This window comes from Synchiropus splendidus, chromosome 4, assembly GCF_027744825.2.
Source record: "Synchiropus splendidus isolate RoL2022-P1 chromosome 4, RoL_Sspl_1.0, whole genome shotgun sequence".
NCBI classification, from domain to species: domain Eukaryota; kingdom Metazoa; phylum Chordata; class Actinopteri; order Syngnathiformes; family Callionymidae; genus Synchiropus; species Synchiropus splendidus.
This window is the reverse complement of record NC_071337.1, coordinates 15694219-15712535: the sequence shown is the minus strand read 5'-3', so window position 1 is coordinate 15712535 and position 18317 is coordinate 15694219. Positions and strand designations below refer to the sequence as shown.

Sequence of the window (18317 nt, the reverse complement as noted above, 5' to 3'; positions counted from 1 at the left end):
GGGCCGGAGTGGGTGAGAGATGGACCAGCCTAGCGGGAGAGCGCCGGTCATTTGTGGCGTGTGTTGATAAATACGACCAAATGTCAAGTTTGAAATACTCGGGAGCCGTCTGATGGTAATTAGAAGTCCACTTGGCCTTAATGAGCTTCTACAGTCGCGAGGGGGGAGGGATGAGGGGGTGTCAGGCCCAAAGACGGTGAAACATGCCCAGTCTAAAGAGAACGCTTACAACCTGAGGTGACTTTAGGACTCAAGTTAAGTGAGGAAAGACTTCCTTTCAAAAATCATTTACAGATCAGTGATAAATGTTTGTGAACACAATTGGCTGGATCAAGCACTTAGCAATGTAGCTTTGTTTTTTTTATGTTTAAAGCCAAACTGCCAAACTGTTTTAGCTAAAATTAAAAACAATTTTAGTTGTTCTTTTGGTTGGGATTTGTGATGGAACTAGGCAATCGAGTAACCACTTTTTTTTTTTTTTTAAATGAACAGGCAAAAAATGGCAAGCTTTCCTAAAACCAAAGACATGAAACATCTTCAAAGCCGGTATCACATCCATCACTGTGCGATACACATCTTTTAAATGTCGGAGGTTTGTTTCGTAAAAACAGTTGCTGTGAAACTAAGAGAAAGATGAACATTTTCTGCAACAGCAGGGTCAGCAGGATCCTTAGCACACCAGCTAACACGAAAAGAATTCTATCCAGGAAAAACATAGTTTTCCGTCTAGACTGAAATGATGTCTGTGATGACAGGTTTTGGTTTGGTTTGGTTTGGGCAGGTGTTCTGGTTTGGTCTCACATTTGAACCAGTTCTTCAGTGTGGACCATCAGTCAACGGCAACATGGGGTCGATGACTGGTTCGACCTCAGACTTATTTAGCGGCCAATCTTGCTGCAGTGTATTCAAGCCATCTCAAGCACCAGCCACATTATTTTCAGGTGTTTGTTGACAAAATGACTCGTCTTCTCCTGCCATTACACCTTCAAGTGCCGCCGCCTCGCCACGGCCGGTGAGCTAAGTGAGACGCGGCAAGTTGTTGTGGCCATTACATCCATCACACAGAGATGAGCGGCGGTCAAACGAACGCTAAGAGTGAATTACGTCTCGCTGTCGACCGCAGACTGGCGTCATGGACAATATGCACTCACCGGTTTGGGGGAGGACTTGGGTTCTGAGGGTCGCATGTGCAAGTGGGTCATCATGGCCTGCAGACGTTCACGCTCTTTAGAGAGCTGGGGAAAGAAGCAGGAGAAGAAAAGTAAGTAAAGAAAGTATTTTCATGTATAATTATCAACTTCTCTATAACTATAGAGTGAGAGAGAGAAGGAGAGATACATAACCCACATGAAAAATAACATTTATTTTCATTTTTTATTCATTGTTTGAGACTATATTTCTCTCAATATCATTTTACAAATGTATTTCATTTAATTCAAATGTTTTCATCATTGATTTAATTTTATTTGTGTCATTTTTTTGGTTATTGTCTTCTGAATATCTAAAGAAAAGTGAGTTATGGTCTTCCACACATTCTCAAAGCAAAGAAACTCCTCTGAAGCTTCATTCCTGCCTCATGATATCTCACAGAGGCAACGGTGATGGATCGTGGTACAAATAAAGATTGCGGATGCGATCAGAGACTTCTGCTGGAGATGTCTGGAGACTACTACAGTCTGCAGGGAGCAGATCAGGCTAAACAAATAGCATTTCATCTTTTTGTCAATAGCAGAATTTGGGTCAGTCTAGCGCTGACAGTAACAAGCTGCCGGGTCATAAATTAGCGCCTCGAGTGCCGACTCAAAGTCCCGTGGACTCTGTTAGGAGCTCCACGCAGCTGAGGGGTGACGGGGTCGAAAACACTGGCTGCCAGGTGGACCCACCCCCCTGGTCCTGTTAGTGGCCCCGACCACTGGCCGTCATCAATCTAGTTGAGGGGCACTGTGACAGGGTCCGAGTGAAACCCACCAAACATAGACACACATATAAACACAAGGGGAAACACACAGATGATGCTCATTACTGCAAGAGGAAGAAGACAAGAATCAGAAGTAGAGCTTCACTTGTCCAACTGCAGTCACTTTCCCTTACATGAAGTAAAACAAAAACATTGAATACAGGCTGTTTATTTCTCTTTTTTCAGTAAAAATTGGGTGATGATTAAGTTCCTTTTTTCAACAGGAAAAAAAATCATGTTTATTTATTTTTTGTAGGATATTTTTGATATTCACAGATTTATTTTATATTTATAAATCAAACAGCTTTTCTAACATAAAGGCCAAATTCTGCAGGCGCCAGAAATTTTTGCTTTTCATTTCCTTTTTATCCATGGCTCTTCTGGTTGCCATGGTGAAACCATCTTGAGAACTGGTCGGCTAAAAGTGGCCCACAAGCTCTGCCTTTGGCTCGTCTGAGACTGCTATGGAACGACGTAAACCGTTCCATCTACAGGCTGCTCACTAGATGTCGCTGGACTCGGGCTTCCTGCTGTTGAACACAGGTCTATTTGTTTCCCGAGGTGGCAAGCGGTCGTGTCGCTCAATCAGCGCTCTCATTATCTCGCCAGCGTGACTTCTTAATAAGGTCACGCTCCACCTCCCGAAAATAGTTCCCTCCTTTTCAGCTTCTTCAGGTGCAAAGTGCAGTTAATTAACACGCGGCGCGGCAGAGATGCGCTCGTCATTAATTGGAAAGAAGGAGAGGAGGACGCGGGGGGCGTTAAGAAAGGAAGCAATAGAAAATGAATCGCTCGCTTAATTCAATTAAAACCGCCATAATGGCTTTCGGCGCACGGCCCAAGAATTCTTTTGTCTGTCGCCATTGTTGGATCCGGCAGGTCTTGCTTGTGTGCCGACCGCGGCTCGGTCCACCGCTGGTGCGTTTGATGGAGAAAGTTTGGCCGGGCGCTGAAGTTTGGGAGGACTCACTTGTATTTCCAGCTGCTGAACCACCTGCATCTGGACTCGACACTGGGCGGTGCTTCGGTCATCCAGGGCGTGCTCGTTGTTTAGATGCCTGCAGAAGAGAAGGCGGGACACAGAGACCGTGAGCTGAGCCTGGATATAGTTTCTTTCGTTGAAGAAAGGAGCATCTTGAACCTGTGCTGCGTCAAAGACAAAGGAGGTGAAATGAGATGAATGGCTATGAGCACGGTTGCCCCAGGGCCTCTGGATCAATGGCCTCCGACTGCATTAGGGGAAGTCCGCTTTAAGGTGAACTCCACCTGCTTCGGCTTCTAGCTCATGTAGAGGATGCCAGCTACTCCATAGTTGCAAAGGTGGCTGTTAAAAATAGCCAGCGATGAACCAATGATTTCAAGCTGTAATTATTAGTTCAATGGAACCCACTTTTAACCTCAACGCCAGTGTGGAACCACAACAAACTGACTCCAGGGTGCCAATGTTCAGGACAAAGGCTTGCACCGAGGTGTCTCCAGTTGCCTTTCTATCTTATCTGTGAGACAAAAGGTCTAGTCTGCAACCATATCTAGCTGATGATAAAGATGTTCTTCCTGCACCTGTAAAACAATGGAAGGAAGTGCGCCCTCTTTCCACACGTAATAATTTCTACAGCTATTATCACTGCTCACGTCTGGGGAACCTTCCAATAATTCACAATGAGCTTCCCACTTAGCAGCGTCTCCACCTGAAATCTACGCACATCCTGGGTTTGTACTTCCATTGTCTTGGAGATGTGGACCTAGATGGTTTAAACCCCTCTTTAAACTCAAATGGTGGTTCTGCAAACATATTGTGCAATTTTTTTAGTGTTTTCTGGGGAGCTTTAATCCATACAATAGTTTCATGAGTACTGGTTTGGAAGTACTTCAGGACCTCACGAGTCGAGAAGGTGGAGCACAAGGTCTGGTGTTTGGCCCTCCAACAAATGACCATGAAACCGGAAAGACGTTGCCGTGTAACTCCTCTACACTCAAAGTTCCATCAGAAAACACCTTATAGCAACCACTCACAGCAAAACCCCACATTTGCGTTACAGTCTGACATGAATAGCTGGCGGGTTATATAATGAGCCATTATCTTTTAATTGTTTATCCAGCTGATGTTTCCTCCAAACGACTGGCGTGTGACAGCGACAGATTAAATTAATTGAATCAAAACAGGCTGCCGCTGACTACGGTATCAACTTCAGCTCTGTTGTGTTGTCGTCACCGCGGCCGTTTGTCTGCATTGTTCGGCGTTCAAACGAGGTAATTAGAAGTTACACGCTGGTGTGTGACGCCGGTGTTTAACATGACAATGGCCCCGCACAGGTTTCAAACTCGGGCAAATGAAAGGAAGAATGGCTTTGTCCTCCGCGCCTCTACCCAAAACAATACACACAATTTAACATTTGACACAAAAGCATCCTCCACTGCGGCGGCTCCATCCGGACCGACTTAATGCGTCTGCCGCCTCATTAGGAAGAAACAGAAAAGCCAGACGGAGAAAACGCTCGATTATTTTTTCTTTTCTTTTTGTTGCTGTCTTGATTGGATTTTGTCTGCGGGACACAATAAGAGACTCGCCATTAAGTGAGACCTTTTTTTTTTATCCGATGGTAAGAAAAATATGGATGAGAGAAGTGTTGTGATGCCGAGTAATGAGCCTTGGCGCCGGCGATCATCGGTGACAAACTCACAAAAGCATCTGAGGAGGAACCAAATGCCAGAGCTGCCACTTTATCTGCAGTAATTATAGGTTTAGCTCGCAGACCCTTCAATGATCATTTACAGTGCTGCCTCCAGTGCATTAGAGGGGGGAGGACAGGGGAGATGCGCAATCACACCCCTGCACTCCACCACTGTACACACACACACACACACACACACACTGACTGCTGCAACATGAGAACACTTCCACACCAAAACCCTCATGCCGCAAAAGAAAGAAACCCCTCTTCCACTAACAAGATAAGTGTATATACTTGTGTTCCATAAGCAGGTCATGCAAAATCCCTCACTTCCCTTCCTCTCCGCCGCTGGTATCAGGGTCAGGGGAGATGTTCCTGAGCCGGAGTGGAAGGGTTCACACCTTTGGGAATGTGACTCAAACACACTCACAAATGTGAACGGATCACACTGTCTTGTTCACTTTAGTGCTTTTGAAAATGGTGCAGTCAGTTTTTCATCTTTTTGACCTATTAGGCCACAATGCCAAACAACATTTTACATGCCACCTCCACTGGTCCTTCACCTAGTTTGCTTTACAGCCCAGTTTTCAATGGTCTTTTTGAAGAATTGGAGCACCTGGTATGATAACCCTTGGCGTCCTGCTCTTGGAGATGGAGTGGCTCCCAAAATAGGTTCAGGTGCAACCACCACAAACGGAAGAGTCTACCAACTCCTTCCAGCAAATACACACTGCCACTATCAGTACTCTCAAGTTCATTTGGTCAGAAGAGTCCTATGGAGCTCAGTCCTGTTCGGGATAACGTAGGGCTCTGAAAGTTCCAGGACTGGCTCAGTAGACCCAATTACTCATTATTCATTAGCCTCTAATGACTCAACAAGCAGAACTGTAAGTCATGGACTTCACTAAAACCTGAATATTTCAGACTGTGGACAGGTTTGAACGATAATGATATTTGACGGGAGCAATAAAGTAAGAAGCTGTGGTGTGAAGGAAAGCCAGTGCTCTTCTTGTTAATCGGTAACGATGGTAAACTCATCCATCTCTTTAGGCAAAGCCTTTTAATTGCTTCGTTAAGAATTCTTTCACAACATGAGTCGGATTGAGACGTCCAGACTCGTGTTCGCGTCACCTCGTGTGACCTCACTAAATCAATGTCCTCCCAACTTGGAGAGACGCTCCGATAAACACACACACAGATTAAAATGGCGAGCTCCGTCGCTAAACCTGCACGTCACTAAACCTTTGCTAATTAAACCCACAAGGCAGCGGTGAGTGTCGTGGTCTCCGTATGAAGCAGGACTCCCCTCCCGCACCCCCCACCCCCCTCTGGCCCTCCACATGTCTGCTGCACTGTGACAAGACCTTTAAAACGGAGGTCACCTCTTCGCATCTCCTCACCAGGGACTGTGTTTATTCTTGTGCGTGTGTGACGTCTAGACAGGAAGCACATCTCTGCCGGGTGTTTGCGCGGCCCCCGATGACACACACGCACAATTAGCAAGAAGTGCAATGGCGTCTTCTGCCAGCTGCCTGCTGGAGATTTATCACGGAACAGACCAGGATGCTCTTCACATAAAAGACTCTTTGGAGTCTCCATTTATCAGAGGGACTCTCCAGGTTGTTGGACAAAAATATCATTCATCACACCATCCAAAATCCTCCTTCAACCACGTTAGCTCGCGCGACATCACTGGCAGCGCCGTGCTAACACTCTATTCCATTAGTCATGTTTCTCCATGTTCCAATTAGTTCAATAAAACTATCAAGATTTCTCTGCTTTTCTTGTGTTTTCAAAGTCCTGTTTTTCATCATTGAAAATCTATTTATCCCACCACTGCATTAATTTATACGCTGTAAATGTCCACATTTTTATTTTCCTTACTTTTGACTTTCTGTTAATATAAGATCTTTTTTTCCTGAAGTGTTTGGCTTTTATCCCCTGATGAATAGCTATAATTTCTTAGCCTATAATGTTCTATTGTATTCATCCTTGCCCCCCCGTCCAGTGACATTATTAATGCACAGCAGGACTGGCAATTTAAATATTTCATAAACCTTCGTGGTAATCAGCTAACAGTACGAGGACGGCTCTTCTGGCCACCATCTCTCGTACCTGCAACAATAAATACGTCGGTGTTGTCGACGAGAGGCCAACATAATAAAGACCACCTCCCCTTCTCTTTTTTGTAATGAGGTATCTTGAGGGACGGCGAGTGGCGCCCGCTGCTTTTGAAGCAGCTGTAATTCCTGACACCGGCCATACATCAAGTGCAGCAATAGCGTTGTGGGCAGCGGAATGAAAAGGGTATTTGCAACATTAGTTCCCTCATCCTGCGAGCGACGTGATTAAATGATTAATGAAATGCCCTGGCTTTTTTCTTCTGCCTTCTGAAACAGCAATTAGGCAGAATTCTTCCTCCTCCTCATCGCCACCTCCAGCCCCTCCCTCGCTTGACGTTGAGCTGCAGCCGAGCGATGTTGGGCTTCAGTGGAACCATCGCAGCACTGATGAGTGTGTGAGAACTTCCTAACACCTGACTTTGACACAAAGAAGAGCAGTTTCAGGGTTTCCTGCGCAAACTTAATGGTGAATGAGTGACTTAACACTCGGCAATTACTCAGGTCTACATCACTACTTCCATTACTTAGTTAAACCCAGTCAACGCAATGAGAGAGGATTCACTCTGTAAGTCTCACCCTCACTCTTACGATTCTGGTCTATTTCCTGTCAAGAAAAATGAGACGTATTTGGACATGCATGACGGTCATTTTCTAGTCTGACATGCATGAACAAGCTCCCAAAATAATAATAAAAAAAAAGTTTAGCAAAACATCATTCACTGGACTTCAATCCAACAATTCAAGTTACAGTGACTCACTTATATCCAGTATGAACCGTGACTCAGAGTGACTCAATTTGATATAATTTCAATCTATTTTACATCTAGCTACTCCAGTTGATGACTGACAATAAGGGTGGGTTCTAGTGCGTATATAGATCTGACACATAAAGCAACTCAAGACTCGTGTACACTTGCATTTGTCAAACTAGAAAGTGACTGTCACTTGAGCGCATTCAGCATCTTGGTTGCTGGTTATTATCCTCTAATTTGTGACACAAGGAACGCTGACCCTGATTATTTATCCATCCCTGTCCATTAATAAGACCCTTTCCCATACTTAGACTTTCCCATAAATAGATAAACCTGGAAGACAGTCTGAGCAACTCACATGTACTTTGTTTGGCTTTAAGATTCGCACCCGGTCAAAATCAGACTGATTCTAAGGTGTGGACGATTGAGTCAGTGAATCCCACTTCCCACTTAGCATTCTAGAAACAAATCAGTTTGTGTCATGTGACTCACTCTGGCGCATATGACTTGTTCCTATACAGCTATATTATTTCTGTGTCACAGCACCAGGTCGGCTCCTGACCGGCCGACACCATAATGGATCGTAAATAAAACATGCGACTCCTCTTGACTAACATTAATTACACTTTTATTTAGCATCCACACAAAAACGTCCGCTGCATTATTAATGTTGCCGCACACACGCAGGCTAATTCGGGATGCCAGGCACCTGAAGGAAAAGCTCTTCCAGGTGAGAGCACTTAAAAGGCGACTAAACGCTGATCTTGACAAGTTCCTCCCCGCCACAAAACAATAGACGACTAAACGCGTCGGCGTCCCTGATCCCAGCTCCTGCGGCGTCGCTGACGTGACTAGAGGGGCCCCCACTGCCAAGAACCCCGCCCCTGCACCAGACTGTCATCTAAATCTGACACCTGCTTCTTGTAACCCCGTTTAAGCTGCACATGTGTGTGAGTGCGTGTGAGTGGCATCTCCTCCAACATTAAAGGGCTCCGTGTGACACTCTGCAACCGAGCCACCATCTTTGTTGTGCTGACGAGCTTATTTCCTGTCGTGTTTTTGACGCTGGCTGGGTCTGCGTCGCTTGTTGTGTTCCGACATAAACGTTTTTCCTTTCTTATCCTTGTCCTCGCTCTCCCGACTTCGTCAGCGCATCGTTCTCGCAGCTTACCGGATTGGAAGTATCTCGTCGCCTCACCTAAATAACCCGCTAAGCTAGCGGGACACAGTATCTGTACCGTACACACACACTTTCCTCACTCTTCTTTTAAGGAAGTCAACTGATAATCCGGAACACTGATGCCGCCTCACACTCACATTTGCTCCCGAGCTGTAGGACAAACTCTGGTTCGCTCATGAGTGTGTCGTCAGATACCTCCGCGTTACCTTTGTGTCCACCGCAGAGATTGATATTGACACTGACGCGTGCGTGTGTGCTGCATTTTCCGCAGGGGATAAGCAATAACGCGCTCGTCAGGGCGGCTGTTGTCACACGTGCATTCACCTCTGATTCATTTACATCCATTTGCTGTCAATTACGGCGGCGGTGACGGCGTGTGAAAGTGTGGATTAATGTTCAGACGAGAGGTGAAAATAAATAATCATGATGCTCCTTATTATTCAGAAGAGTGCTCACATCTAGAACAGCTGCTTTACTGAGTCGCGCACGATGCACTGAGATGAGGTGGGGAACCAGGCCAGCCTACAGAAGGTGTGTTTCTTCTTATGAACGCAGGACTCTCTCTTAGAGAAAATCTGGGAGGAGACCTGATGCTACCAGTGAGTATGAGACCATGGTGGGCAAGGGGCGAAGCTGGACCAGGAAGACTGAAGTCGATCTTTTCAGGTTGGTTTAAACGCCTCTGCCCCTTTCATAAATTTCAGTTCAAGTAAGAGGAACACACAGGAGAGATGGGAGATTGGCATGAAAGACGATTTGAGAGAAAGATTTTCCTTCCGGTGCTTGGGTGAAGACCTATGGACCCACTGACGTACGCTATGTTCATTTCTGTCTCGCCCCAACTGCTCCAATTGTCTGCAACCAACGAGTTTAATTAGAATATTTGCGTCTCTGCGTGAGACCAAGCAGAGTGTGACGACTCGGCAGGTGACGGTGTGATAACTGGCATCGCCACAAACACCTATCTCTCACTGATCCCCGCCCCCCACCACCGCTCGTTCACAGGCAACAAAGCCGACCAATTACAGGCCAGCTAATGAACTCCGCCGTCGACGGAGCATGAACGCCTGACGTACAACAAAGAGATTTAAAAATGACCGCAGAGATGAAGAAACACAACAGATAAAGTCTCACTTCAAAAACTGTCCGAAGTCCTCGCAGATGCTCTCGCAGCCAGGCCACTTGCAGACTCCATGTCCATACAGAGGGTGGGTGCCGCCGTTCTCTTCATGTTGCGAGCTGGACAAGAAAATAAATAAATAAATAAATCTGCAGAGACGATCATTGAACACTCACTGCTCTTTTGCCTCCTGCTGACATCTGAGTCATCGACGAGAGAATGAGTTATAAGCAACGTGAAAGTCGAAAACATCATTATTGCCAGTAGTATTATCAGACCTTAGCGTTTTGCTCAAAACCACGCATATGCTAAATCCAGGGACTTTTCTATCAATCGGTTCTGTATTTGAACATTTTTGACCACAACAGAAATTGTGAATCTACAAAGCTACTTCATGACTCGGTGAGATTTGAATTCAAAAGAAAAAAAAAATCAAAAATGGGCTGTTTTTATGAATGAATAAATATGATAGAAATAGATGAAAGATTGCAAAAAACGCAACTAAGTAAAAAGTCAAGTTTGAAGCTAAACGCTGCCAATCGAGGTTGATTAAATTCATGTTGAAATCATTTGGAATTGTGTTAAACTGGTGAGACAGTAAAAACTCTCATTTGCCGCACAAATGAATTCCAGAAGTAAATCCTCTTTAGATTTATATTTATCTGAAACTTCCCCCTGCGTCTCAACAATCTCTTTTTGAACGGATCACGATCTTTATTACTTGGGAACATGAACATTAAAACCAGCAGAAGATTAATATAGGCTGTAACTTGTGTTCTCTGAGGACGGGCGAGCGGAGATGTTCAAATGGCATCCAAATAAGTGATGACCCTGCTGAGACCGATCGTCCTATTAAAGATGACAGTTTAACCTTTCCTGTGAGTGAGTGAGTGAGTGAGTATGTGTGTGTGTGTGTGAGTCATTCTCTGTTTTTCAGGGGGAGTTTCCTAGCATTGATCCATGTTGGTAAGCAGTGCCTCTGACAATACTCTTGTCCGATCATTATGAGCCACCACGCTCTCCCCAGCGGGATAGCAGCTGATAAAAAAGTCCTCTCTCTCCTCTATAGAGTCGCCCTCGGTCCCTGCTAGATATCTTTTTCAAGCCTGTTGTTCAGCAGTGCTAGAGAGATAGCATCTACTTTAAACCAATTACACAGCACTTTCACCTTGCATTCCCCAGCAAGCCGCCACGCCGCCGCTACGCTAAGTCCTTATTATAATATCGCAAAAGAAAAGCCTTTGAATTATGCATGCACCCGCTACGTGAAGAGTCCGTGTTTTGGTGGCGGGCACATTTTATAAAACACGCCATCACACGGATAAACATCCTGGATACGCCACTCAAGGCATCACGTATTCTGTTTACATGACAAGCCAGCCGGGGAGGTAATTTTCAAAAGGCAAAGAGAAGAAAGAAAGAAAGTGGAAGCTCTAAATACTTAATGTACAAGGAGGTTAGCTTGTCGCGGCTGCCAGAGAGGCTTGTTGTGAGTCTTTGATATCTGTGTGCTCTGCTCCTTGGGGAGAACAACACTCTTGTTTTCATATAAATAAAATCACAACATTAATAAACGATTGAGCAAATAAACAATCTTCTCTGTGTAGTCGAGAAACCGATGTGGCATCGCAGAGACAAACAGCTGTTGTTGGTTCTTCTGATAGGGAACAAATCCTCTCATGATGACGGACTGCAAACTTGTTGCGCCAGCAAATTCGGTGACAATGCTTTGCAAAATCTCTTCCCACCTCTTGGATATTGCTATTGGTACCTGACCAAACACTTAACTATCATTTGTGGCCTATTTCTAACGCTTACCAACTTTATTCCCTCAACAACACGAGATGCACCCTGGACAGTTAGGATAGTCTAATCTAAACCGCAAACTAAGCTTACCTTTATCCTTCATTCTGTTTTCGCCTGTGAATACAATTTCTCAAGTAGATTATTAAAAGAAGCCTAGTGCTCCATATAATTTTAGAGCCCCTAAAATTGGTTGGCAGATACGTAAACCCTTGACACTAGTGGCTACTCTGTTAGTCCCCTAGGGGACCCACACCAACTGCTACGTGGTCGGCCCGGCTCAACACCCATTGTCACCGAACACAACATCTGCGTTGTATCTGAAGCTCTACCTGGCTACGGGCATGAAACCCAAACTGCATAGCTAAAAATAATGAGCGTGGTAGCAACCAACCATCCTTCAGACAAAATAAGACCTACTTCTCTCGCTCACGCTCTCTGTCCCGTTCTCTTCTGTGGTTGAGGACCGGCGACTGCCCGTTGACGATGGAATGGTGTGAGAGCGGCGGCGACGCTTTGGGAGGGTTGGATGAGGAGGTAGTTGACGTTGAGTTGTTTGTGGTTGAGAGGTCCAAACCTCCGCCGCCACCGACGGCTGTACCGTTGCCACTGCTGCTGTGTTTAATGCCGTTGTCTTCAATGCTGTGGCCACCGGTTCCAGTCACGTCCTTCCACAACTGCTGCAGCTCAGCGGGACTCAGACCTGCTGGGTTGAACCAGACTTTAATCAGTCACCTTCTCTATTCACCTGTGGGGAATGTCTCATAGTTTGCAACTGATTATGCCTCATCCGCTGCTTGTTTAAAACTAATTTAGGAATTAATTTTTGTTTCTTAAAGCTGGTTGTCTGCCACACGCCAGTAAGCAAGAAACACAAGTGGCTCAAGAAGAAACTTATCAGCTGCCCCCTTTTATTAAAGGTCCACATCAAAAACAACGAGAAGAGGAGAATCGGTTTGGATGGTAAGTTAAGAGATGGACGATGTGGAAGGAAAAGACATTGGACATTATTGACAGCAATCTCCGACCTATCCACTTACCTGGAGGGGGCAGCGTCTGTCCGGGCAGGGCGGCCTGGCCGGGTGCGGGCCCAGGCAGCGACAGCAGGCCTTGCCGCTGCATGTTGAGCAGGTGTTGCTGCTGCTGGAGCTGCTGCATCTGTAGAAGCTGCTGCTGGAAGACGAGCTGCTGGGCGGCCAGCTGCTGCTGCTGCTGCTGCTATTGAACAGAGGAGGGAAAACAGGGAGAGGAGGAGATGACAATTACAGGGGTCTTAACACCAGAAGAAGAGGCGGCAGTCACCGTTACTTCATTGTGATATTACATTTAGTGCTGTTTGCTAGCAAAGACAGTTTTTTTTTCTGAGATCAAGATACATATTTGTGCAGAATCTTTAGTGATGTCGGCATGATAAACCAATTCAAATGTTGCACACTAAGAACTGATAAAATTAATGACTAAAATGGTTTTAAAAAAATCATTAAATCACTACACCCTGTATGTAAAATTGATCATGACAGAAAATAGCATCAAATCAACAATGGTGTGATAAAAGCTCAAATCAATTATCAAATAAATAAAATAAACTATTAATAAATATCTAGTCATGAATTTAAGTTAGTTCATTTGGATTTCCAAATGAATCAGATCATGACTGTGCTGTGCGTTAATCCAAGTTGCAACTCACCTACATGTTGAATGTCGAATTAGCTGAATGTTAGTTGTTGTGTTCATGAATGTCGTGCAAAGGTTAGCCAATTCTTAGCAGCAGTGTTAATGTAGATGAGGATACATTTGGAACATCATTACAGCTAGCATGACAACGCTGTTGCATTCATCGGTTCATTTTGATTTTGACATTCTCAATATTTATGTCTAAACGTATACATTCACACATCGTGGTGGTCAAGCTCCTGGGAGCAGCGGGGGAGCAAGTGGGGTGGGGAGGGAAGGGAGAATAGAACTTGTGGTGCATTCACTGGAAAACAGGGTGAATAATGAAGTGATGCGTTGAAGTGGACGTCCGCCTTCTCGCGATCTCTCTGGAGAAATAACGGGGCAATTTCTATTCCATGTTTGATGGCGGCATGAAAAAAAGGGAATTCACAAATCCAAACAGAAACAAAGCCGCCGGGAGGTCAGCGGCGCCGGGCTGGAAGGGAGCAATAATGGGCCGAGTGTGGAAAACGGCTGTTTGTACTGTTCGCCTGATCAATTTAACAGAAACATGAGTCACGCTCGTCTCAGTGAAAAGACGTCGACCGGCTGTCTGTCACTGTGATTTATGAGGATCGCAAGTCAAAACTACACTGCTGACAAGTTTTCACTGCTCGGCGGCGGCTTCGTTAGCGAGTCGGACGCTCTGTCGAAATATTCTCGATGCAAAGAAGAGACGGTTTGGATCATCTGATGGGTCAACCCCCACTTAAGGGTGTCAGTATATTTGTTTCTAAACATGAACAGCAGGCATCACAGAGAAAGCCTCGACAGGGTTTTTCACAGGCCAGATGTGCTAACTACCTCAACTTTATCCTTGGTTTATAGTAGAATCTGTCACTCAACACTGAATCTCTGTCAAGCTACTAAGCTCTTGCTGCGGCTTCTCCCTTGGTAAGTGATAGTGGCTCGACTATTTCGGACTTCTACCTTCAGTTCATTGATATTTTCCAAGGTTCCATTGAGTATATATCGAGGGTAACCATGAATGAATGTGGTACTGTGACTATCTGCTGTGAGGCAGAGTTTTATTGATAAGGTCAAGCGACCTGTAGAGTTCTACCGCTCCAGTGTTTTCAGAAGTGCTATCACAACTACTACAGCTTGCACCAATGGAAGTTCGACCAGTAAATAGCACTGCCACTATCAGGCTTTCTCTAAGGCAAACAAGCACTAAAACCTCGAGTGATGCAAGCAACAACTCACCTCTTTCGCCTGCTTGCCAGGATGCTGCTGCTGCAGAAGCTGTAGATGAAGCTGCTCTTGCTGCTTCTTATAAAACTCCTGCAGATGTTGCTGCAGGCACACACACACACATCCACATGTTAATACACATGCACAAATCATCTCTGGAGAATTTCAGCTTCGTGTTTCTTCTCTAAAACCGAGCATGATTTACAGAGCGACGCTCGTAATTAAGCATTTACTGTCTCCACCAACTGCTCCAGCTGGACTTCACACTCTTGCACCTCATAAATTGAACTTTTGGCAGCAGTTGTCCAAGACGTGTTCCACAGATGGAGTTAACACAGTCCCGGAGAACTGTGATGTCTTTATTTGACAGCCACATGCTTTGTATCAAGTCAGGACAGATGAAGGCATTCCAGTGCGCTTCAGTCTGAGAGTCCAAAACTAAGTGAAGGGGAGAAAACAGCCGCGTCTGCAAACCATCACGTGTTCATTAAAAGTTTCTCCTTCGTGTAATCAAATCCGACACCACTCGGACTCTCCTCCTTTACATCATCCATCAGTTGTCACTTTGCGCGGGACGACAACAGCGGTCCCTGATGGATGCTTGTCAGAGACCAGAAGCCGCTGCTGACTGGAGGCCCGTTAATTAGAGGAGATGAGAACCAAGAAGTCAATTTATGAATGTTGTGGTAAACGTGCCAAGGACGGAGGAGGTGGTGAGGCAGCAGAATCCAGACGGATGTGTTTGGTGAACAACACTACTAGACCAAAAATGATCTCCACTTCATGTGCTTTACTATGAGGATGGATAGCTGTTTTTTGGGGGGCGAGGTTGGCCGGAAAAATAAAATCGAATCTTTCCAAAGTGCTTCCCAACTTCTGAAAGATGTGGTATTAAAGATGGAAGGTTGGTGAACAGAAGACGAAATTATACTGTATCTCTCTTCAGGGTTTTCAGGTCTTTCTTACCACATTCTGCGTCTATTTACCGATAATGTTATCACTCCTTCCTAAAGAAACGATCAACCATGTCTGACATCCACAAAGATGCCTTCAAGAAGATCTATCTTTGTCATTCATTGTTAACAAGAAAAACCTCTATGGCATCCATCTTTGGCAAAGAAGACCTTGAGGTATGAATATCTACAGTGCAAAATGTAGATTAGTGAAGAAGAGAACGGATTCCACCTCAGAGGAAAGATCTGACCGTGAAGGCTTCATCATGAAATATAGCAAGTATAAATTGATTGTTGGGGAGGGTGGGTCATACCTGCTGCAGCATGACGGCCTGCTGCTGCTGGAGCAGTGCCTGAAGCTGCTGGGGAGAGAGGACCTGCTGCTGGAGAATCTGCTGCATCTGTTGTGGGGTGATCACCTGGGGACTCATCATGGCCACTGACACAGGTACCTGAGAAGCCAGAAAAAAAAACTAGCATCAGAAAAATAGAGTGTTAGAAGTGGATCTTCCGGGTGCGAGGGTGAGAGAGGAATCTTGTGGTTGTGACGGTTGGCAGCCTGGAGGAGCCGCTGAAGGACAGATGGGTGCTGCGCTCCAGTGTTTGCTCATCGTACTCCCCGTCCCTCCTCCTGGCTGGTTTTAAATAGACGTAGACCTTAATTAGCTGGACCCTTGAACCCCCCGTACTTTAGCACCTATCATTGCCGCTGCCATCGTGTGCCAGCGTGAAACTGCACGAGTCCCAAGTTGATTAAAGGCTCGCTGATGAAGTGGACACGTTGCGGCGCAATCAGCGTGATGTGATGGCCGGGAGGTTGGGGGTTCATGTGCTGTTGGTTTGACGCGTCAAGAGGGAAGGAAGTGTGGAAGAAAACATGGCTGTTATAGTTTACATTTCCTCATTAGAGATGATCTACAGTTCACCCCTCTCTTCTTCTTCAATTAGTCGCCAGAAAAAATGCATGAACAACACACCGTTCAGCCACTCGCTCGAGATGGACCATTGGAAAAAAGAATTCCACATCACCAACATTCATTTTTGAACCATAAAACCAAGCTGAAGTGGCTGGCGATGGAACTTGAAAACCATAACACTTTGTCTGCAGAGGGAATAACTTCTCCTTTGGATAGATCACATAGAAGATAGAAGACATACAAGCTGGGATCTGTCCACATCAGCACATTTTAAACTCACAGCCATAGGACAGTATATACTACAGGACAGTAGCGGTGACTACAAGTAACATGCGACTTACGACCTGCTAGACTTACGTGCACCAGACCACGGCCAGAAGATGCTTTAAAAAATAATAATAATTCAATATCTGGCACTGCGGCACGTAGCAACACGTACGACAGTTACGGCTGCACAGTATCCCAGCATCTCACTCTCACACAGAGATCTACCACTATAGTAGTACCTGTAACCCTCGCGTCGGCCATTTTGAATGGCATTCAACTTACGTACAATCTGACTTACGACCGGTTGGTCGGAACCGATCCCGATCATAAATCGGATGTGACTTGAACTGCCATGACTCTGAATGGTGCTTGTGGAGAGCATCAAAGGGGTAGGACTCACATCTGTATAACTCCTGCAGCTCAAAAACAGAAGACAAATATTTAAGTTTTCTAACGTGTTGCAATGCTTTTGGTCGAAATTGCAGCCATGGCGGTCGCGTTGACCTCAAATGAAAGCATGAAAACCTTTCACAACATCAAAAATGTTTTCCTGAGTCAAACTCAACTCGTGTTATTTGCCTTACTTGTGAAGTTCGCAGTACCATGTTGCTCAATCAGCAGCTGAGAAAAGTGCGGCGGATCAGTTGCAGTAATAACTGGCCGCAGCATCTCATCATCCTGACTGGCTGCCAGTGGAAACAATAAAAACATCAATAGGCAGAAACACCTCTGCTGACACTAATTGCGACAGCGCTTGGCGGTGAGCTGCCATGACAGTGGCGAGTCTTTACCGAGTGTCATGGGGCCAATAAGACATCCCCGTCCTCATCGCCAAGCTAATCAAGCTGCCTTGATTACTTTCCACGCATGTCTCCCCTCTCTCGCTCCCTCACTGTCAGGCCTTGACACGTCCTTGTTTAGCTCCCCTCTACCCAGGTACCCCACCCCCCCTCTTTGATTAGCCGAGACATTTGCATGGTCACTACACATTTTTCATTTGAGAAGTCATTATGCATTAGTGGCTCCTGATCGCCCGCCTTGACTAATCCTGATGAACTGAAAATCACAGCTGAAGGTCAACTTCCAGCCGGCCCCGCGCACATTCATATTCATATTCAAACAAATCCAGCTTCCATTGTTCATTAACCGAGAGAGGGGACTCAGAGGAAAGGTGGTGGTGGTGAGGTGGCGCTAGCCGCACCGGAGAAGCAGCCGCGGGAGGAGGAGGAGGAGGACCTTGCACTACATCTCTTTTCTTATCTGGTCTCACACAATAATAAAAAGACAGGCACAATATGCATCTCACAATAAGCGGCGGAACAAAAGCCGTCAAAGTTGCACATTAAACAGTCCGCGTGTAATTATGCAAATGCACTGCTTACACCTTCAACGTTATTAACCCTTCGAGGTGCATTTGCAACGTAAGTAATTACCCCGCAGTCACTCCTGGGTTTGCGTGGGACGCCGTGACAAAGGAGCGAGCGCAGAAGAGAAACAACGCGAAAGGTGCACAAATTAGGATTATTAATTGGAGCCCGGCTCAAAGAGGCCGCTACAAATGTACACGTCCGCATTTATAGGTGTATAAATTGGATTTGAATTTCACATGGAGCATCAAAGTGTTGCTTCTGCTGTCTGAGTGGTTCCATGGCCAAATGTAAAT

General features: G+C 45.6%; 1 protein-coding gene across 12 annotated transcripts in view; it reads right to left on the bottom strand.

Moving 5' to 3' along the window:
- The window catches only part of foxp2 (forkhead box P2), a 117865-nt gene that overhangs the window by 14138 nt on the left and 85410 nt on the right, over positions 1 to 18317 (bottom strand). For 6 of the 12 annotated variants that reach the window (XM_053861925.1, XM_053861932.1, XM_053861930.1 and 3 more), the window contains 7 exons: positions 15785 to 15922; positions 14530 to 14619; positions 12648 to 12825; positions 12028 to 12313; positions 9819 to 9923; positions 2928 to 3015; positions 1152 to 1235 (listed from right to left, as the gene is read on the bottom strand). In XM_053861925.1, coding sequence (XP_053717900.1) covers positions 1152 to 1235; positions 2928 to 3015; positions 9819 to 9923; positions 12028 to 12313; positions 12648 to 12825; positions 14530 to 14619; positions 15785 to 15922 — 969 coding nt within the window. The remainder of the gene's footprint in view (positions 1 to 1151; positions 1236 to 2927; positions 3016 to 9818; positions 9924 to 12027; positions 12314 to 12647; positions 12826 to 14529; positions 14620 to 15784; positions 15923 to 18317) is intronic. The other 6 variants (XM_053861928.1, XM_053861937.1, XM_053861934.1 and 3 more) reach the window with 2 other exon arrangements.